Here is a 23,172-nt window from a genome sequence, read left to right as displayed (position 1 = left end):
AGTCCTATATCCACCCGCGACAATCCAATAACCATCCCCCGAAGCAATTTTAACGTGTTCTTGTGTGTACTAAATGTGTATTTTAACAAACTTTGTTCTCGCTTTTATTATACATAAATACAAAATTTTAACTTGTAGAGTGTGCATGCAACTTTATGTTACTAGCTAGACGTTTATATTAACTTTCATATTTAATTTTAGACCTATACAAATAACAATTAGGCATATAACAATGGGGCCTCATAGCCTAGTCAGTAAAGGCATGGTATTACCAAGCCGGAGGCGGCGGGTTCGATTCCCGGTCCGGTCGAGGGAATCTTTCGGGTTGGAAATTTTCTCGACTTCCCTTGGCATAGAGTGTCATTGTGCTTGCCACACAATATACAAATTCATGCATTGGTATTGGCATCGAAAGCTCTCAATTAATAACTGTGGAAGTGCATTTAGAACACTAAGTTGAGAGCACGCAATTAGCTAATACGCGCTAAGAAATAAGCTTGAAATGCGAATAAGAAGAAGAAGAATATAACAATTAATCATTGAAGTTTTAATACGAATGAGTTTTTATTAGGCAAGCAAGTTGGGATATTAGGTCGCAACGGCAACAAAAGTTCCTTGCGAAGAGCATGAAAATCGGAAGGAGTTGCCACAATAGGGGAGACCTTTTCCTTTTTGACATAAAGCCGGGAAAGTTTATTCAAATTTTGTGTGAATGATGGATTATTCTCATCATCCGTGAGTATATTTAATTGACTGCTTACATGAATTTTGCTTTCAGGTGCCATGGCGGCATCGATTACCATAATAATCATAAGGATCAAAGAGGAATTTTCCAAATCGATATCCAAGCAGATTAGTCCGAATCCGGTCTTTAAGGCTACGATAAAACCAAACCTGTTATTTGGGATTACTTTGTTGCAGACAAACGGGAAAGTGTGTTGCAATCAGACAATATTGGAATATTGCCTGTTTTGCTCTACTGCCATCAGTTTTAGGATGGTAATTTTGTTTCCGTGGTGCTCGACTCATTGAATTTTCCCATGATTTGAAGTGAACACTTCTTCATGGACACCAATGTCATTATTTAAAACATGCATTTTCTAGCTTGCAAATGTCAATCTTTGAAGATGAAAAACTTTTAGGTGAATTAACCAAAATAATACATGAAATATCAGAGCTCGTGTCTCCGGTTGATCCAATATCAAAAATTGCTTTCTTCATAAATCTCCAAACCATTGAAGAAATGGTTCACGCGTTTCGTAACTTTCCACCTCAACGCAGTTTTGCTCAAATTTTGACACAGTAATCTCGTAACGAAAAAACGCACCTTTCCTCATTTCGTCAGGAAAACACATCACAATAAACAAACATGACAAAGTTTGATTCCATTAGGAGCGCTTGCAAACGGAGGAAAAGAAATTCGGAAAACTAGTTGATGACAGTTTCGGTCCGCAGTCAAGCGCGAAATTCATGACGAACGGGTACCTACAACTATTACGCCAAACGATCACCGCCATCGCCATTGTCATTGGGGGTTGTTGCGAGTGGTGTGCTCCGCGACTCCGCGACCCTACCCCATACCCAGCGAGTCAGTGCGCTATGGACCTTCTCTAGTTTTTCACCCATTTCTTCCGCTTCCTTCTCGTCAATCGTAGGCACAGACCGACACGTTTCACTGTCGAGGCCATCCGTTCATTACTTCTATACCTAACACATCAAAAATCTCCCCGTCTCAGTGTTTTGCTTTCGTTTGCTCCATTCACGTTGTTTTCGTTTTTGGCGCCAGAAAGGAAAATTTGTTGCTTGAATGAAACATTTGAATGATTAATCGCAGCCGGTTGGACATTCGCCATGCTGCACCGAGTTTGAGTTTGGTGATGATTCTTCCACATTAACGTGGTTAAGTGCGGTTTGTTTCCCTGCCTGCCGATGGACCCCTCCTCGCAGGGTTGCTGCTATTTGTCTTTATGCTCGTGGTTCATTTCCATTGAATGGCGGAAAAAAGCTCGCCAACAGCGTGTCTCATTTCCTTCTGCGGGGTGGTGGTTTTGCTGCAATTATGACCCGCACCTATTGGCCGACATGATGGACAGTGGATGGTCAACTTTCCGCGGATACTATTTAGTTGTTATGTAGTTTGTGTAAAAATTGTAACCTCTGAACGATACACTGATATATGTTTTTATTTAAATCCTAAGCTGTGGTATATCTGCGATTACGGCAAAATCTAGATGAACAGTAGCAGCTATGATCAAAGATATTGTCAAAACCTGGGTTGCTCAACAAACGCTACCTTAATTAAAAAGCTTGAAAACCTCTCGTTTAGTATATCGAGACTAATTTGGTGAAATTGCCAGTATATTTGTCTAAAAACATTCAACGCCTTCATCATGTCTTTCGGCTCCATGTTTTTTCCACGACCAGCTCAGTCAATGTGATCAACACTGTGTAGCAATAATCTAAATTTAAACTACCTCGACGAATTACTCGAACCGAAAGGATTACCACCGCCTTCGCTACGTCTATGATGCAATTGCCCGTGCACATCGATTCCGGGATATTCAAACCGTCTTCCAAGACGCGCTTCTGCTACATATACATAAGCTAACCCAACTGAACGCGAGCATATTACAGTCATATAGTGCAACCAACCAACCGACGAATGGAGCATTGCTTCGCTTCCTATACTGGCATGCTTCAATCAGCCAGCCGGCACTGGCGCTGGGTGTTCATTGGGGATTTGAAAAACCCGCTAAACCAGATTTTGTATATGCCATTTTCCACGCCATTTTAGAGCTCCAGCTTCGCGCTACTAAGTAGTTATGGCACGCGGCCGATTTGTGTTAGTATAGCCATAACAAATCTAACAGTCCGCATTGGAGTGTTGTTTGAATTGTAAAAGCATTACAATTCTATTGAGGTAATAAAACGGATCATTCAAAGTGAACAGGAGTCACGTTAAAGCGCTACAATTCAACGAGAAAATATCATTGCGACTTTACTAATAACTATCATGCTACCAGATTGTCAAGTGCCGCGGAGACCTGCATTGTAAACGTCCTTCCGAAGGGGCCCTCTCGACCTTCTCGTGTGCCACCACGTTTGCCCACAATTCCAACTAACTTATGATTGCTAGATCAAACCTCAAGATCTTCGCACTCACGCTTGCGGCTATGCACTCTATCGACCGATCAATGCAATTGGGTGAAGTGAAGTAGAGGTACGCGAGATCTTGCACCAGCACCAGACGTCAAAGGCGAAACGGTCACTTATGGTGATAGGGGGGTAACTGTTCGTCGTCTCGTCGATTCCCTTTCATTTGAAACTCGAAGCTCGAAGTACACCGATATACGGATGAGGTATGGACGCATTGGTGAATGCCCGGTCGGCGGCTGTAATAGAGATCAGATGCAAATCAATACAAGCAAGGTGCTGCGTCGCCACTACCACATATAGGAGTGGTTGCTGCATGTAAGAAGAGTGTGTTATAATTTTAATTAGACTTGTTCTACTGGTTATTAATTCTACGAATACCGTAAATAACACCAAGGATAGAGAGGACTGTCGTCTAGATTCATTAGTAACATTCCTCCGTTTTATTAAGCAACATTGTATAACATTTGAATGTCAAATATATCCGCCACGTTGGAATGAAACTGGTAATAATTTCTTGTTTTTTTGATTCTCGGGGGCTCAGATAGCCTAGTCAGGTAAGGTACGGTATTACCAAACTGTAGGCAGCGGGTTCAACTCCCGGTCCGGTCGAGGAAAACTTTCGGGTTTCGACTTCCCTGGGCATAGGATGCTCTCAACTTATAACTTCTGAACTAACAATTTGCGTTTTACGAGGGATCTGTAGGCACTGATTTAGAGTTGTAGAATGCTTTAAAACCTCTATAAAACTTGCAATGTTACTTGGGGATGGAAGTGCTTCAGAAAAATATGTTGAGTGCAGTCGAGAAGCTCGTGTGGTATTGGCTTTAGACTTAAGGTTTTGCTATATGGTTCTCAGATTCTACCAATTAAACAGTTTTTAGAGCAGTTCCAGGTAAAATAGCAAAGAAAAAAAAATATTTTTGAATGACCTTCTCCGATTTGTATGCAACTTTGCGAAATTATGTGTAATGGACAATGATTCACATGTTTGCTGAAATTAAGCCATTTTGGATCTTGTAAAACTTTCAAAACAGCACTCTTGAAATTTTTCAAAAAATGTAGTACGGAAACGGCATTTCGGAAGGGAAGTAAAGCCGTTGGTCCCCGGTTCATGAGTTGATGGGTTGATAGGTAGGGTCCAGGTGTGGGAGCTGCCTTCCTAGCGTCGGTAGCATTGGTGCTCAGCATGGAAAACAAGATCGACGGAAAACAAATCAAGGAAAAAAGAAAATTAAAAAGCGTGACTTTGAGTCCCCAAGCCAGGCATTGAGCGATAGTGAATGCAAACCAGATTCACCGTGTTGGTTTTGTGGCGGACTACATTATGTTCGCAACTGCGGCTACAAGCAGCACAAGTGTTCCGAATGTGCTCAATTTGGACATCGAGAAGGCTATTGTAGTAGTGCGAACAAAGCACGCCAGCCTACGATGGGGTAGAAGGAAGAAGCATTCGGTGGATAGCAAGGTGGTAATCGTCGACATATGCAGCGTGCACCAACGACGGAAGGTTCGTGCCCGTAAGTATATGCGGGACGTCGATTCAGCTGCAACTCGATACCGCCTCGGACATCAAGGTTATTTGCAAGCAAATTTGGGAGAAGATCGGATCTCCGGAGCTGGGGCCATGGACGGTCAAGGCGAAGACCGCTTCTTGTAATACCTTGCTGCTTGAAGGCGAGTTCTTGTGCAACGTTACGGAGTGACGGAGAAACCACTGCAGCTTCTCGGATCCTACTTGGTGGACATCTTCGATCTCTGGTCAGTACCGATGGACAATTTTTGCTGGAATATTTCTGCCTCTTCAGGTCAACCTTCCCGAAGGTGTTCAGTTGTAAGCTCGGGTTGTGCATCAAAACGGCCGTCATGTTCGAACTCAAGACATGCTGTAAACCCGTGTTTTGTCCCAAACGGCCCGTTGCATATGCAATATACGATGCCGTTAATCAGGAGTTGGATAGATTGGAGAAGCTGAAGATCATTTCGCCAATCGATTACTCGGAATGGGCTGCACCTATAGTTGTCGTGCGCAAGGCGAATGGAGCAATTAGGATCTGCGGAGATTACTCGACTGGCTTGAACTCCGCTCTTCAATCGCACCAGTACCCGTTGCCTCTACCGGAAGATATATTTGCCAAGCTAGCGAACTGCCAAGCGTTCAGTCAGATTGATCTTTCGGACGCTTTCCTGCAGGTACTGGTCGATGAAAAATTTCGGGCACCGTGGGCTCTACCTCTACAACCGCCTTCCGCCGGGTGTGAAAATTGCTCCTGAGTTGTCCAGCAACTCATCGACACAATGCTAGCTTACCTACCAGGAACATCTGGTTATCTTGATGACGTTGTTGTGGGCGGTGAAAACCAGCAAGAGGACGACCGCAAATTCCGAGTCGTTCTTCAGCGAATTCTAGACTTTGGATTTACGATCAAAGCTGAGAAGTGTTCATTTGGAAAGCGACAAATTCGTTATCTCGGACACATCATCGACGCTACCGGCTTCGACCGGATCCAGCAAAAGTTGAAGCGATTAGCAAGCTTCCTCCTCCTTCCGATGTATATCGACGCTCCTTCCTTGGCGCTATTAACTATTGTGGCAAGTTCGTGTCTAATATGCGAGCGCTCCGCTACCCCCTCGATAACCTCCTCAAAACAGAATCGAAGTTTGATTGGAATACGGAGTGTCAACAGGCGTTCGACCGATTCAAGCAGATTCTTACTTCGGACCTATTACCTACACACTTCGATCCGAAGAAGGAGATCATTGTGTCCGCCGATGCTTCATCAGTCGGTCTCGGGGCCACAATCAGCCATAAGTTCTCCGATGGCTCCATCAAGGTGGTGCAGTACGCCTCGAGAGCACTCACCAAGGCGGAGCAGAGCTATAGTCAGCCTGACCGCAATCTAAGCAAGTCGAACCGGAGATCAAACGATTCCACGCCAGACTGGAATCCTTCACCGCAGTGAATGGGTGCATTTTGTTTGCCGAACGACTTGTCATTCCATCGAAACACCAAAAACGATGCTTGGACCAGCTTCATCGAGGCCATCGGGGTATGCAGCGGATAAAAACTATTGCCAGGAGCTATGTGTACTGGCCGTCACTCGACGAACAAATCGTTGGTTATGTCAAGGCCTGTGCGCAGTGTGCGTCCGTTGCGAAGTCTCCTCCTCATGCTACACCGATGCCGTGGCCGAAAACAGTTGGCCCATGGCAACGCGTTCACATCGATTACACCGGACCAATCGAGGGTGACTACTTCTCGTCGACTCGTACTCCGAGTACATCTAGACGATCGTTCAACAGCGACGATGCTGTCTCCGCCAAGGTCTACACCAAAAACACCTGGAAATGGGTACCTGGTATAGTTCTCGAGCGAATCGACAACGTAATGTATAACGTGTGGACCGATGCTCGGATGCTGCGCTCGCACGTCAACCAGTTGCGTAGTCGAAATTCCACTAGTTCGAATGCCAAGTTACCAGTCAGACAAGCCGTGAGCTCACACAGTTCATTTCCGTTGAACGTCCTGATGTCTGCCTGGAACCTACCTCAGTCACCGTCGTCGCTTGCACTGGACGAGCCTGTCCAATCATCATCATCGCAAGCCTCTAGCTCAGCATCAACTACCGCCGTCACCGAGATGTGGTCCACCAGCGACTACGAGTACATCGATTTCGTCAATGTCTTCTACGACAGCAACTGAGTTCGAGTTAGCAGCTGAAACCTAACCGGTAGATGTTCTACCTCACCGCTCTTCCCGTCTTCGAAGGCAGCCTCGATGGTTTGACCCCTAGCAGCAGACAACGAAAACGGATTTGGCAACACTGTCGGTTGGCCTATCTTTATCGCAGGCCTCACCGACGGCATCAACATAGCTGCCACTCGTGTGAGGCAACAGAAAGAACAAAACAATAACATTGTGTTGTCGAGCGAGCTAGAATGTTTTTAGATTGTTTTGTGGCGCGTGACTGTTTTTAGTTGTACCGTAATAAATTTGCAGGGTAGAGCGCTACTTCGTCGTAATCGCCCCTTTCCGTTCTATCGATCAGAAAAGATCAATTATATCAAGTGATGAACCAGCCAGTGGCTAAAAGCGAAAACAACAAATCAAGAAGACTGGCAACTCTTCCATTTTCTCATTCAAAAACGCTATGAGACAGGTACAATCGCGTCATCTGCCGCTCAAAGGGAAATGCTTCGAACGTATTTGATAGCAAAGATTACATCCTCAGAAGAAAGGTTTGTATATTTGCTCATTTTTCTATGCGTTGCTTCCACCTTCACTCAAGTGCAGCACTACTGTATCTGTCGCTTGGATTTTGGCAAAGTTGCCAGTCTTCTTGATTTGTTGTCTTCGCTAAAAGTCACTCTAATAAAGAAAAAAAAAAAAAAGATCAATTATTTCAATGATTTCCCGTGCACAAATCAATAATAGGTTTGTTCCGATGCGTTATTTCATTAGCTACAACATATATCCTAGTAGAGCGCATTGTATGAATACAGTCAAGAATCCTTATTGCCGGATTCCTTATTACCGGTATCCCTTATTGCCGGATCCTTATTGCCGGGCTATCCGCGAATAAGGAAACCCACAGCATATGGGATTTTCACTAATAGGGGCTGTGGTGGATTATCTCATTTGTTTCAATATATAAAGCTATACTGTCATTGACAAATATGTTGTACTGGGATAGACCAACAAGGCTGTGTCATTGGATTCAGGTTTAATTGGGAACTACGCCGCTAGAGGCGCTTCACTTTTATGTTACTTATGACGGGCGATATAATATATGGATCTTAGGTCCAACATAGAATATTTCATGATCCTGGCCATATAAAAAGTTACTGTATTCAGCAAAGTTGTTTAAGTGACCAAGTTCTTTTCGATGGTGGCCAAATTAGTTCAGAATTCCCTCACTACGCAGCGCTAGTGTGCACATGAGCTTCCTATATAAGCTGTATCTCAAAATCCTGGCCACATAGAAGGTTACTGTCTTCAGCAAAGTTGTTTAACCAAGTCCTTTCGGATGGTGGTCATATTATTTAAGAACTTTCCCACTACGCGGCACTAGAGTGCACAAGAACTTCCTTAGTATGTTATTTCTGGAAAGCTTGTCCATATAAGATGTTGCTGCGAGGACACGAAACGGAATAGGGATGACGTGTAGAGAGGCTGTAAATCAATTTCGGTGACCCCGGCGTAGTGGTAAGCATCCATACCTCTCACGCCAAAGTCACGACTTCAAATCTCACCTCCGGACAAGTCACGAATGACCCAAGAGCGTTAAAGTGACTATAATTAAAAAAAAAAATCAGACGCCATTTTAAAATCCAAGATGGCGGTCATCGATTCAATCCAAAATCAATGTGTGCCACCATTTTAGGATCCAAAATGGTAGCAATTGGCTTTCGAAGGGGCATTTAGTGGCTATAGTTCAGTTCAGTTCAGCACAGTTAGCTTGGACCCATTTACGGGTAATTTTGGAGCTCAAAATCTTGCCTCGCATTAATTTTTTCTGAATAATGCTTACCAAGCATATTGTGTATAATTTGTATAATGTATATAACGTAGCATCGAGCAAGATGGCAACGTTTCGACATCCTTTAGCAAATCTTGCATTTTTGCACTCTGTTCGACATTACTGTCCATTGTGCAGAAGCTTTCGAACTCGGAGAGTTGATTTATTTTGAACTCGATTTCTGCCGTGGTGGGATGAAAATATAATCCATATTCATTGTAGATGGGTCCAGTTCGCAAACAATTTCATCTGCTGTAGGCGGTGTATCTCTTATGATTAATTTGACCGTGTTTCTTATCCCCTACGCACCAAAGTTTTCGTGAATTTGTTGAATTTCGGACATGATCTGCAAATCCTCGTTGTCGTCTTCATTGCATTGTGAATGCGGGAAATATGACGGAACAATTTTCTCACCCAACCGGGGGATGTTAGATTCGCTTACAATTATGTGGGATTCATCATCAGAGGGTGTTAGTGGAGACCGCATGAACCGAGGATGCGATATACCTAGCTGCGGTCCAATGCAAGAAAATTGGAGATCGAAATGTGGAGTGTATTGGTGAGTGAAATGACTTATGTCGAAAAAAATTGGAAAAAGGATGCCGACTGGACTCGAACCACGAACGTTGTGATTATTATCAGACCTATGCTTTCTTCACTGCTCTCTCCATGCTTCTGAATATGGATAGCCTAAAAGCAAACACGAAGTGCTCATTTCCTCTCATACTCGGTTTCGTATGCTTTTCTTCTGGAGAAATTAGAGGCAAGTGTGTGCGTCGTTCTACAATGTTATACATAAATAGCTTACTGGTATAGTCGAAAGCGTTGATAGAACACGAAATAAAAAAGACAAAAAAACATTACATCACCTGTAAGGTCACCTTCTTACATTCGCTGCGATGTTCATGAACAGAGGATGATAGGAATTGTAACTAGCATTAATTGTAATAAATTTTTGGTTTGCGTGCTTCAATCAGTTTACCAACGTGCTTTGTTTTATGTCCTTTAGAAACAAATCCAAGCAGTCGAAACAATTCTTGATGCTGAACTACTTTCGTGTATCCGCTAGTGAAAGGCCTTCATTCTCGGCTGTTTCCAGAATAAAACTGTAGCTTCTCTTGACATACTTCAGCTTGAAATTTTTGATGATGCCTTGATCAAGGGGTTGAATCAAATACGTGATCTTTGGTGGCAATGTATAGAAGCATTATGTTGGGATTGCTTATGGTGGGCAGATGCGACGGAGCGTTATCAAGGAGCAGCAAAGCCTTAAAGCCAATGTTCTTGGCTGCGCAAAACTCTTCTGAAAGTGGTGAGAAGCAGTTGTTTATCCAGTCCTCAAATAATTCTCGGGTCATCCAACTTTTCTTATTGCCACGATAATGCCCAGGGATCTTTGCTTCCTGTAAATTTCGCTTTAGAGAAAAACATGATTGAGAACCCTTGTTTGTCCCCTTTTGGCATTGTTTTCAGATGCTCTGAGAATTAAGATCTTTGAAGCCTTTTGTTTTTGTCAAATAGTTTTGTTTCATAGCAATTGAACACTTGATTAAGGCAATACTGAACACTTTCAATTTCTTTTTTATACAACGATCAAACGGCATCGATTTCCTGCCTCTACACTTCGTCCCCTTTCCGGAAATGCTCATCTTTTAGAGTATTCGACAGTTTTTCTCGAACCGATGGCCACCATCTTGGGTTCCAAAATGACGTCGGGCATATATTTCCGGCCTCTACGCGCCATACCCTTTCCGAAAATACCCACATTGTAGCGAATTTTACAGTTTTTCTTGAACTGATGGCTGCATCTTGGATTTAAAAATGGCATGCGGCATCGATTTCCGGCCTCTACACGTCGTCCCCTTTCCCAAAATGCCCATATTGTATGGTATTTGACAGTTTTTCTTGAAGCGATGGCCCCCATCTGGGATTCTAAAATGTAGCCTGGAATCGATTTCCGGCCTGTACACGTCGTCCCCTTTTCGGAAATACCCATATTGTAGGGTATTTGACAGTTTTTCTTGAACCGATGGCCGCCATCTTGGATTCCAAAATGACATCTGGCATCGATTTCCAGCCTCTACACGTCATCCCTTTTCTGAAAATACCCATATTGTAGCGTATGTGACAGTTTTTCTTATACTAATGGTCGCCATCTTGGATTTCAAAATGATGTCTGGCATCGATTTCCAGCATTTACACGGCGTCCCCTTTCCGAAAATATCCACATTGTAGGGTATTTGATAGCTTTTTTAGAATCGATGACCGCCATCTTGGATTTTAAAATTGCGTCCGAAATCGATTTACAGGTGTCCTCGCATTGCACAGCAACATCTTATATGGACAAGCTTTCCATAAATAACATATTAAGGAAGTTCATGTGCACACTAGCGCAGCGTAGTTAGAGAGTTCTTAAATAATATGACCACCATCCGAAAGGACTTGGCCACCTGAACAACTTTGCTCAAGACAATAACGTTCTATATGGCCAGGATTTTGAGATACAGCTTATATAGGAAGCTCATGTGCACACTAGCGCTGCGTATTGAGAGAGTTCTGAACTATTATGCCCACCAACCGAAAGGACTTGGTCACTTAAACAACTTTGTTATATCGCCCGTCATAAGTAACATAAAAGTGAAGTGCCTCTAGCGGCGTAGTTCCTAATTAAACCTGAATCCAATGACACAGGCTTGTTGGTCTATCTCAGTACAACAATTTTGTCCAAGACAGTATAGCTCTATATATTGTAACAAATGAGATAATCCACCACAGCCCCTATTAGTGAAAATCCCATAAGCTGTGGGTATCGTTATTCGCGGTTCCTTACCCAAGTAACAATTTTGGTTTTATGAAGGTTCTGTAGACCATGATTTAGACTTGTAGAATGCTATAAAACCTCTATAAAGCTTGCAATGTTACTTGGGTATTCACGCCCCCGTTACCCCGGCAATAAGGATTCCTGACTGTATTTACGCTCATTGTTCTCAAAACAAAAGAAGCGCACCCAGCGAATCCCTTTTTTCTACGTTTATCCGTAGGACGAAGAAAATCCAATGGCGTTCCAATTGAAACTCGTAGAACGAATTTAGAATCAAGAAGCAGTATTCGATTTTAAACAATATCTCAACAATTCATACGTGCAACTTTTTCAACTAAACAATAGCTGTATCTTATGATTCCTTTAAGCTATTAAGCTTTGATTGAATAACTTGAATTGTTAGTGAAAGATCTGATATAGAATTACACTTTTAAACACTACGTTTCACAGTGGGGATTTTAGGAACAAAATTGGCTGCCGCTAAAATCCCACTCAACACGAGATATGGAGAGATCGAGATATAGAACAATATTAGCCTACTAGACCTACCGTTTAAAAGGGCGAGATAACCATAAAGATATATTGAAAAAAGTGGTCATATATCAAGATATGGAGAGTTTATACAACGACAACGGCCAACGATGCGTGAACTTTGCAGCCTTCCGGGGTATGGTAGTTCGAAGTACCTTTTTCCCCCGCAAGGATATCCACAAAGCCACCTGGAGATCACCTGACCAACACACAGAAAACCAAATCGATCACGTTCTAATCGACGGAAAATTCTTCTCCGACATTATCAACGTCCGCACGTACCGCAGTGCGAACATAGATTCGGACCACTACCTAGTTGCAGTATGCATGCGCTCAAAACTCTCGACGGTGCATAACACCGGGACGCCGGAGTTGCCCAGGAATACGCGCAGCAGCTGGAAGTTGCACTACCCACGGAAGAGCAGCTTGGCGCAGCTTCTCTTGAAGATGGCTGGAGGGACATCCGTTCAGCCATAGGTAGTACTGCTGTAGCGGCACTAGGTACTGCAATCCCGGACCGAAGAAATGACTGGTTTGACGGCGAATGCAAACTGTTAGTAGAGGAGAAGAATGCAGCACGGGCGAGAATGCTGCAACATCGCACGAGATTGAATGTGGAGCGATACAGACAAGCGCGGAATAGACAAAACTCGGTTTTCCGAAGGAAGAAGCGTCAGCAGGAAGACCGAGATCGCGAGGCGATGGAAAATCTGTACCGCGTAAACGACACACGGAAGTTCTACGAGAAGCTAAATAGTTCGCGCAAAGGCTACGTGCCGCAAGCCGATATGTGCAAGGACTTGGACGGTAACCTTCTCACGAACGAGTGTGAGGTGATTGAGAGGTAGAAGCAGTACTATGACGAGCACCTCAACGGTGAAGCAGCAGAAAACGAAGGTGGCACGGCAACAGACCTTGAAGCACGCGCAGAAGACGACAGGCTACCGGCCCCCGATCTTCAAGAAGTTGAGGAGGAGATCGGTCGGCTGAAGAACAACAAAGCAACTGGTGTAGATCAACTACCAAGTGAGCTATTAAAATACGGTGGTGAAGCACTGGCTAGAGCGCTGCACTGGGTAATTGCCAAGATTTGGGAGGAGGAGATATTACCTGAGGAGTGGATGGAAGGTGTCGTATGCCCAATCTACAAAAAGGGCGACAAGTTGGATTGCTGCAACTACCGCGCGATCACACTGCTGAGCGCCGCCTACAAGGTACTCTCCCAAATTCTATGCCGCCGTCTGTCAAGAGAGTTCGTGGGGCAATACCAGGCGGGATTCATGGGTTCCCGCGCCAAACCAAACGGACCAAATTTTCGCGATTCGGCAGGTTCTGCAGAAATGCCGCGAATACAACGTGACCACACATTGTTCATAGATTTCAAATCCGCATACGACACAATCGATCGAGATCAGCTATGGCAGATTATGCACGAGTACGGACTCCCGGATAAACTGACGCGATTGGTTAAGGCGACGATGGATCGAGTGATGTGCATTGTTAGAGTATCGGGGACACTCTCGAGTCCCTTTGAATCTCGAAGGGGGTTACGGCAGGGTGATGGACTTTCGTGTCTGCTGTTCAACATCGCGTTAGAAGGTGTGATCAGAAGAGCTGGGATAGACACGAGTGGCACGATATTCAGGAAGTCCATCTAGCTCCTAGGCTTCGCCGATGACATTGACATTATGGCACGGAACTTTGAGATGATGGCCGAAACGTACATCAGACTGAAGGCTGAAGCTAGACGGATTGGACTTGCCATCAACGCATCAAAGACAAAATACATGAAAGGAAGAGGTTCTAGGGAAGACAATGTTAGCCTCCCACCCCGAGTTCAGATTGACGGTGACGAAATCGAGGTGGTCGATGAGTTCGTGTATTTGGGCTCACTGGTGACCGCCGAAAATGATACCAGCAGAGAAATTCAAAGACGCATTATGGCAGGGAATCGTGCCTACTTTGGACTCCGGAGGACGCTCCGGTCGAATAAAATTCGCCGCCGCACGAAGTTGACTGTCTACAAGACGCTGATTGAACCGGTGGTCCTTTACGGCCACGAGACCTGGACTATGCTCGTGGAGGACCAACGCGCCCTTGGTGTTTTCGAACGGAAGGTGTTGCGTACCATCTACGGTGGAGTGCAGATGGATGACGGAACGTGGAGGAGGCGAATGAACCACGAATTGCACCAGCTGCTGGGAGAACCATCCATCGTCCACATTGCAAAAATTGTGCGACTACGGTGGGCTGGGCACGTCGTAAGAATGCCGCACGACGACCCAGTGAAAATGGTTCTAGAAAGCGACCCAACAGGAATAAGAAGAAGAGGCGCGCAGTGGGCAAGGTGGATCGACCAAGTAGAAGGTGACCTGCGGACCCTTCGCAGACTACGAGGCTGGCGAACTGTGGCCATGGATCGAGTAGAGTGGAGACGACTTCTTCGGACAGCAGAGGACAACAAGGCCTTAGCCTGATTGGTAAGGTAAGGTAACTTACTCATCCGATCGCGACATATTATGAGCAAGGACACGAACACACGTAAAATTTATATTGACTTGGTTTGCGTCTCACCTCGTTTGACAGATCTGATCGCCCGTTTGACAGATCAAATCGCTCATTTGACAAATCGAATTGCGGACAAACGAAATGCTCCAGTGGCATGTCGGTTCGTCGGTGGTAATAGTACCAGTCGTAGACGGTCAACGAGGATCAACATGAACTGGTCCAGACTTCTAGAATTTATTTGAAATACCCCTACTTCACTTCTGATAAAGTTTCAACGTTCGTTGATTGACCATTCTTGAAATGCGATTTTAGTTGCGATTCAGAAGCGACAAATTGGTTCTTGAGCAATACAGTGAACTGGTTGATTGTAGCTTGCGTGCTCTCCTTTGAAAACATGTCCATCTGCCACGGTAGCTACTGCAAGCTCGTTCCGCTCAGCCAACAAACGGGAATTCATGGTGGAACCTGAAAGCAGTTCTCTTGTTCTTGACCTCCTCAACTCCAATTCCAAACTTCGTGCACAATTTGGAACTCAGGTTCAAAACATAGCACCGTGTAATGCTTGTAGTGGGCATGATTCCGCTGCATTATGAAATCGTAAATTTCCATCATGAAATCATGGATCATTGTCATGATTTCGTGGGAAAGCAATTTTTTTAATTTCATGATTTTTTATTCATGAAAAAGGAAACGGATTTGTTCCGGCAAAGCATGCGCCGAATGAAATTGTGTAAAAAAGATTCCCTGATCCTTTTACCTAAATGAAAACATATTTCATATTTGGATTTCAGCGGCAGCCAATCATAATCCTTTTCGCTTCCGAAACCTCCACTGTGCGCAGTGTTGTGGCAAATAATCCTCTTCTCCGGAAGCAAATAGGAGAGAAGCCAAACCGAAAAGCAAAAGAAATAATAAATGGCCATTCATTTGAAACATGGACACCGACACGTTTCTCATCCGACTCAACCGTACAAATTTGCTTGATGGTTAACTAAATCTGTTTATGCATTCAAACCGTAGCTGTTTATCTCAACAAGATCACGTTGACTGGCCAACTCTATGCGTGTCGTTTTACTCCTATTACTTTACGTTTCATTTTATTTTGTGTTTTAATTTTCCCGTCGCGAACAGTAGTGTCTGCGGCTACATACAAACGTTGTGTAATTGAACCGGATTAGATTCGCTAGTGTTTGTTTTCCAGTTAAGGGTATTGTCCACAACGTACCGGCTTATTAAATTTCTGGCAAAAATTCCCTAGTTAAGTAATTTTCAAACTTTCCATGCTTGAAGTTACGAAATTGCGTGATTATTCTGACGGTAGTTTAAATTCAATCGTAATAAGACACAAAATTTACTATTACAAGCTTGGGAAATTTTCGGTTGCCCCTGTCACAATTGATTGGAGAAAGTGTCGAAAAATTTCAATCTGGACTGAATCTGCGATTGCAATCATGTAGGTAGCCGTTTCAGTGGATTGTTTCACTAACTGTTTGTTTCATTTTTTCGCTTTCCTTTGCAGCATCCAACCGTCCCACCGTTCGGGGCCCCGTGGGCCGCAGTGCTAACCATCCGATGAGATGAGGTGGAGCAAACTACTCATAACGGCCGCGTTGTCGTTATTTGTGATTTTCGGATTAATCGATGCCATTAACGTAAGTATTACCGAGCTCCATTATTATCCCATCCTTCCAGCCACATGTTCAAATTTGCAAGTAGATATTCACGTGTTTTTGTGTTTTTGTGTTTGTATGTGTGTGTGTGTGGGTAGGTAAAGTGATGTGAATTGGATCTGAGCCGAAAATTGGGTTGTATAAGTCGGGCAGGTTTCTTTTTCATCGCTAGCTACTCTGAATCACTTTTATGAGTAAGCTGCTGCGGCATATGGCAGTAGCAAAGGTCTCGTAGCGCAATCTTCGAGTGGAATGATTTGCGACATTCGTTCGAATAGCCGAGATACAGGTTGCCTTGAGAGAATGCGCCGGTTTTTAGACGCGGCTCGCTGCCTCTGTAAAGCCACTCAATTTATCGGTTGGTTTATGGACTTTGAGAAAAGTGAAAGCTATAGCCACTGCTGCTAAGATCAAGAACGTCAGACATGACGAAAGAGATCTTGCTCGTTCCTTACACGGTTTCTCCTGGTTAAAAGTAGACAAATTGCTATAATCCACCATACCCATCGCGGAAAATCTGGGTTATCGACAATCGCAACGCGTGCACTGCGATGCAGTCTGCACCAGAGTTCCATTTGTCGCAATTAAGCAGCGGAAGTAGACAATTCAATTATGCGCAGCAGTAGGTAGCTTCACTCTGCTGGCGACATTTCTTGGATTCTTCTTCGCAATTAGCAATCTTTCCGAGGAAATCTTCCCAACAGTACCCACATCAGTAGGTGCAGTAGCAATTGTTGTTCGGGAATTGTTATCAGTCGCGGATCTGATGTATTGTTTTTGAGCAGAAATGCATCTTTACTCGGTTGGTTGAATGTATCTATGGCTTGGTGACACATTACCGAGTTATAGGACGTCGCTCGTGGGGCTGCAGTTGACACTAACCTTGAAAGTGGATGTTCTCTGCCGCGTGGGTGTGGGAATGAGAACGGTAAAAATGCAATTGCACGTTGTACGAGCTTGGGTGTTTCTCGTTAGCACAGACAGTAAAGGCTCGGTTATTGAGCATATCATGCCGGTTCAATCGGGGATCTTTATGGATTGGAAAGCCTGACGACTTTTATCATTAGCTACGAGTATAAGTGCACTTATTTAGGCTGATTTTTTTTAAATAGCATCTGGTCAGATGTGACTTTTTCGTGCTACGATTTATTGAAAAATTTCGAATACGCCATTAAAATCAATTGGCCGAATTTTCGCAGAAATGCTAATGATTGACCATAGCATACAATTAGGTTTCATGCAATTAAGAGAAAAAAATAAATGATCCAACCTACTCTCTGGAATTTGAGATAAACCAGAAAGGTATCCATTTTGGTTGAAGAAAAAGAGTCATACCGCAAATATCGTTCTTGAGCATTGAGGCTCAACATTTGTTTCACAATGTAAAGTAGATCAAAACACGACTCAACATTTTTATGGATCAAAATCGCGCAAAACATAAATATATTTCAGACTCGGCCTTCTCCGATTTGCATAAAACTTTGCAGATTAGTTTTTATTCATGGTCTGAGTTTCGGGCATTTTCAATCTGTTTTTTAATAGCGTAATAAATATTTGAAGACATAGTTTAAAAACATCAATTCTATTTGTAATCACGCCTGAAATAAATTTAATACAAAAAATGATGTTTTTTTTTCAGGAAAATATATGCAGATTGTTTTTAGTAAATTTGGGTAAAAAAAAACCCGATAAAGTATTGTTAGCTTGAATAATAATAAGGTCATTATTCTTCATTAAAAAAAGATAATTTAAATTAATATTGTTAGAATTTTATGCTGGAAACTTGAGCAAAATCGCAGAACAATAGTTTTTGAAATGTTTTTTTTTTATGCAACGAGTTTGACATTAAGTTTTTCTACATCGTTTTCTATGTTGTATTTACATTACTTTGGTTTAAGGAGATTTGTTGAAGAGTCCAAAAATGACCGTCATGATGGCTGATATCCCCAATCACTTCAAATTTTCTAGAGCTCAAATCTCGGGCTCTGTTTGGGTCGATGAGTATTCTAGAAAAGTCTGAAGAACACGATTCTGCTAAGAAATCGAAATAAAAAAAAAATACATATAGGGGAAATGGCTCTAATGTTGGCCTTAGGATCGCTAAAAATCTGCTATTTATCAATTTTTGGGAAGGTATTAATGGATATTTTTAGTCGCCATTGAAAATTTAGTCGATTGTTGAATTTATGTATGGGCCCAAGTTAGGGGCATTTAGGCCGACATTACATCCTTTTCCTCTGTTTAGTGAAAAATGCGTTACTTAAATATTTTTTTTCCAAAAATAACAAAGTTGGCGACACTGTTAAAAGCAGACAAAACAAAGTTAAGATTTCTTCCAAAATTTCAAGCTTAAAACGGTCGCTAAAATTTTCTGTAGCTCATTTGTCAAGGTTAGATCGACCTTTGAAAAAAGCATGTTGTTGAAAATTTTGAAAAAAGAGAGATGGGCGCTTGATCAAAGGGGTGGTCTAACCATCTGAATCAAATGAATATTTTGACCCAAAATGAGTGAATGCCATTCATTTTTGAACAAATACAAGAAGGTTGATTTCAATTCTGCATATTCTTGTGATCACTTGGCGTGGAATGACCCATAAGCATTTGTAAATGATTTACAATTAGATCGCAACAGTAAAAAAAATCCGAAAACATTAAACAATTTCAGTCGAAACGCGAAACATAAGCTGAGTCTCATTATTTGTTAAAATGTCTCTTTCGCCGAATAATTCTGGATAGTGCTAGAATAAGGGCCATACAGCTTGTGTAAACAATGGTTCACAATTAGTTTTTTTCCACCGAGCTCGGCTGTGCAAACCTCGGCAAAACAAGTTTTACTGAGGTCTCAGCAAACAAATGAAAGCTAAGCTTTGTCCAAGACTCAGCAATCAAATGTCACTTTTGCTGAGATCTCAGTGAAACTTATTTTTGAAAAGGTTTGCACAGCCGAGCTCGGTAGAAAAAAAGTAAGACACGACCACGTAAACCAACATCAACATCGGGCAGGGTAAGACTTCTTTGTTATGTTGGTTTACGCAGGCGTGTCGGGAATTCCTACACTCAAAAAATTCCACAAATTCCATCTTGAAACAATACATACGGAATCCAGTGCTCAAGCGGCCAACATAGGCTAGTCCTTCTGCTGTATTGTCAAAGATAGAAGCAAAATTTATAAAAATGGGTCACGCAGCTCCAGCTTGATACCCAAAAAAAAAAAAAATTAAAAATAATAGTTATTCAATAATAGATAGTTCATCCATATATTCGTACTTTGGCCCAAAACGCTGTGAATTATGAGATGCTCGATGACCCTGGAGGGATCGATTTTGCTTACTGAGCAGAAAATCATGCATTTAATCCCAAGCACTTCCACAGCACAATAAATCGCCATCATCATTTGTATATTTGATATTGAACATTAACCTCGGAAACTATTTGCATATCAAGCGAAAACGTAGTCCTGTATTGTCGCGAAGCGTTATGGTTCTGAGATGCTCGATGACCCTGGAGGGATCGTTGTTGCTTACTGAGCAGAAAACCATGGGTTTAATCCCGAGCTCTCCGTCATGACTCTTAAAATTCATGATCACTAAACAAAATGAATATGTTCTTTCGATAGCCGGCTGTCTAGAGATTACATAAACAACAAATTAGCAATACATACTTTTGGTTGCATCGCCAACCCTACACAACCCTCCAACTCCGTAGCACTTATGAGGGTGTCGCTAAGTCGGTGGCATCTCGTTAAGTAAGTACTACATCAACATTTCCTTCCCTATCCCTACACAGTTAAAATTATTTTGTAATTTTACATGAATTTCCATGCACATAAAACGAGCATGCATATTCATGTAAAATTAAATTGGTTTTTTTTAATTTACACGACTTGAAATTTACATGCACGTAAAATTAAACGTCACTTGAATTTTACATTGATGGCTTTAGATGCGCTCACTTTGTAATTCTACAGGTTATTTAGAATTACACGCATTTGGCTTTTTGAACGAATTTGCATAAAATCGAACTGATTCACCCACGTGGAATAACCCGCCTTACGGCACAGTACATACTCTACACTTTCACCGCTGCATCAAAACGATCAAACAGGAGAAAAAAGGAACCACGAGCGCATTTTTGAATGTTATTCTATTTTTCCATATCCAAATGTTTGATTTTCTGCAGGACCTTAAAGTGCTCTCTGTATAAAACCGCTGTAATCACTATTTTGTCTGTCATCCATTTTCTATTTGTGGACGCGCGTATGCACAGGTATGCACGATAAATCGTTCCACATAAACAAAACTGAGCGCACAAAACAAAACAAACCGAGCGGAGAAAAAAAAGTCCGCCATATTAGATTTCTCAACGTTTGTTGGTTTAAATTTACACGAGCATGTAAGTTCATAGGTTTTATCGTTGAAAATCCGATGTCCTTCTATAAGTTTTTTACATCACGTGGTGATATTACACTGCAAGAGAAAATTAATCGAATAAACGTGTAATTTTATGAGTTTCATCATGTTTTTATTATGTGCATGGTTTTTAATGTAAAATTAAACTAAAACATAGTTTAAAGCGATGTAATTTTAAAATGGTTTTGGTTTACACGTCATGTAATATTCATTATTTTTTGCTGTGTAGTTATGGTAAAGATGGGCGTGGCCGGGAATAGCGACAGTCATGCTTCTGTTACTCTTGTTTAGATTGGAACCAATATTTACTTCCCAGCATTATTCCTGAAAGTAGTCTAACTGAGAATTTCAAAAGAGACGTGAGTGTTGCTAGTATCCAATCTACGAAGTATATCATAACAACGCTATCGCTAACGCTAACGCTATTTCACCTTGGTTCAATGTGTTATACACGTTTATTTCTAGTGTTTCAAACTTTGAAATGTTGAAAATCTTTCACTATCTATTCAAGTATATTGCACATTGAATCACACTACTGTTGAAAACAGATGGATTTAAAGTGTTTTGCATTTCAATACGATGTGAATTGCTTGCTCAGAAAGGTAAACATCGAAAACAAGAGTTGTGACTTTATCCTATCCTATCCAACCGTGGCACAGTGAGATCGAACGAAGACTGCAGCAGCAGCACACCCCAACAGTCCATCATCGAATCCCAAATCAGACCCATGCATTAAAAATATATGTGAAAGCTCTGGCCTCTGGAAGTTTTGATTATGTATTTTTCGATTCATTTTAGAGTCGGTAAAGTAGAAGTCGATTAAGTAGAATATTGAACTATGATGTGCAAAGCTATTGATATAACCATATGAGGCACATAGAATCCAAGTGTGTCACAATTCAAATCCATAGTGTTCAGGCATGATTCATAGCATAAGATTCACACATGAAATGGATGTGTTTCACAATAAGCGCAAAATTAAGTGTGAGACACATGATGATAACGTGTGGAATTTTTTGAGTCTATATCATCGAGAGAAGCCATTGTTCACAAAAGCTGTTAGGCCCTTATTCTATCTATATCTAGAATTGGTAACCATGGTGCACCAGAACCGAAAACGCGACGCAAAAGCATCCGAGTGTAACCTGTAACAACCTGTCTAACGTGGTTATTATCCGGGAGGCAGAACGCCAGCACCAAAAACGAAAAAAGACACGGTCAAACCCTAAAGCTGGGTTTAGACTAGGCAAGTCATTTGATCAACTCAGTTGAATTCAATTGGCTTGAAAAGTGGAGCCTATTTCAACTTTTTTCAATTCAAGTGAGTTGATCAAGTCAGTCGAATGTGATGGTTTACAAGTTCAATTCGCGCTCAAGTCATTTGACTTCAACTGACTTGATCAATTTACTTGCCCTGTCTAAACCCAGCTTAAGAGGAAGAGGAGACAACTGGCTTCTTACTCTTGTATCTCTATTTCTATCTCTTCTATCTCTATCTCTATCTCTATCTTACGCACTTCAAATCAACCAAAAACGAGCTGGTTTGCGTTTGACAGAAAAGTGGTTCGTTTTCACCCCCGTATTGTCTTCTACTCCTCTTAGGTCAAACCGTAAAACTCTTCTTCTACGATCGGAGGCCGAGCACCGAAACAAGAGAAAAGAAAAAACAACCGAACCACAAAACGGCTAATGCGACACAAGAGTATTCTCAATCGCGTAACATTTGAAAAGGGCGTTGATTGATTCTCTTCATCGGCTTCCTCTTTGGTTCACCACGGAAAAATAAACGAACTTCTCGCTATGTTTGCAGCACAGTTCGACAGAAGAGTATGTTAGCTTGTGCCTGAAACAACACGCTCGTTGGAAAATGCATTTGCAGTCGCGAAATCGAGGAATAAAATCGATCAACAATGATAGGCCCTTTGCTCGTGTTCCACGAGCTTTTACAATATTAATTAACTGATAATTAAATCATGGTGAATCTTCATTTCTACACATGACGACAGCTTAAACCTGGCACAAGCCAAAAAGCACACGGCAAAGACACGAAATTTGTAACAACGAAAATAAAACCGACCGTTCGCGGGCACACAGAGAAAAAAAATTACCCCTAATTTAAGTTCTTTTTACTTAATTTTGGGTAATTTTCAGTTTTGCATCCCACTCTCACTTTTTGTTGTTGTCAAAAAAGGGACGAGAAATTCGACTTTCTCATGACTATCGTTCAATAAGCTACTAGTGAGTATATGAGATATTATCAAATTTGAGTCAATTTAACTAAATTTTAGGTAGAAAATACACACGAGTAAGTAATTATTTTTGCCGTAGCCAAATGCAAACTACTATAAGCGGTTTACTGAAAATTAACTTATTGGGAGATGAGTGAAAAGAACTTAATTTTGGGTAATTTTTCGGTTCCGTGCAGAGACTACTGCGCAGCAGTGTTGTTAAATTTTCATCGACTACGATCCGTAGATAGGTAACATTGTTTCCATTGCAAAAATTATTGCTAAATTTAATGACCATTTTCGAAAAACAGTCATTCCAAAAGTATTTTTTTA

The 23,172-nt window shown here is 42.0% G+C and overlaps 1 protein-coding gene across 1 annotated transcript in view; it reads left to right on the top strand.

Annotated features, from left to right (window-relative positions):
* The window catches only part of LOC135706293 (mucin-2-like), a 204,437-nt gene that overhangs the window by 22,460 nt on the left and 158,805 nt on the right, over nt 1-23,172 (top strand). Inside the window, exon 2 of the mRNA XM_065227859.1 lies at nt 16,052-16,184. Within this exon, the coding sequence (XP_065083931.1) occupies nt 16,110-16,184 (75 nt within the window). The 5' untranslated portion in view covers nt 16,052-16,109. The remainder of the gene's footprint in view (nt 1-16,051; nt 16,185-23,172) is intronic.

This window comes from Ochlerotatus camptorhynchus, unplaced genomic scaffold (genome assembly GCF_037179485.1).
Source record: "Ochlerotatus camptorhynchus isolate MF236.1 unplaced genomic scaffold, CSIRO-AGI_Acam_v1.1 ptg000277l, whole genome shotgun sequence".
Taxonomy (NCBI): domain Eukaryota; kingdom Metazoa; phylum Arthropoda; class Insecta; order Diptera; family Culicidae; genus Ochlerotatus; species Ochlerotatus camptorhynchus.
This window is presented reverse-complemented; position numbering and strand designations above follow the sequence as displayed.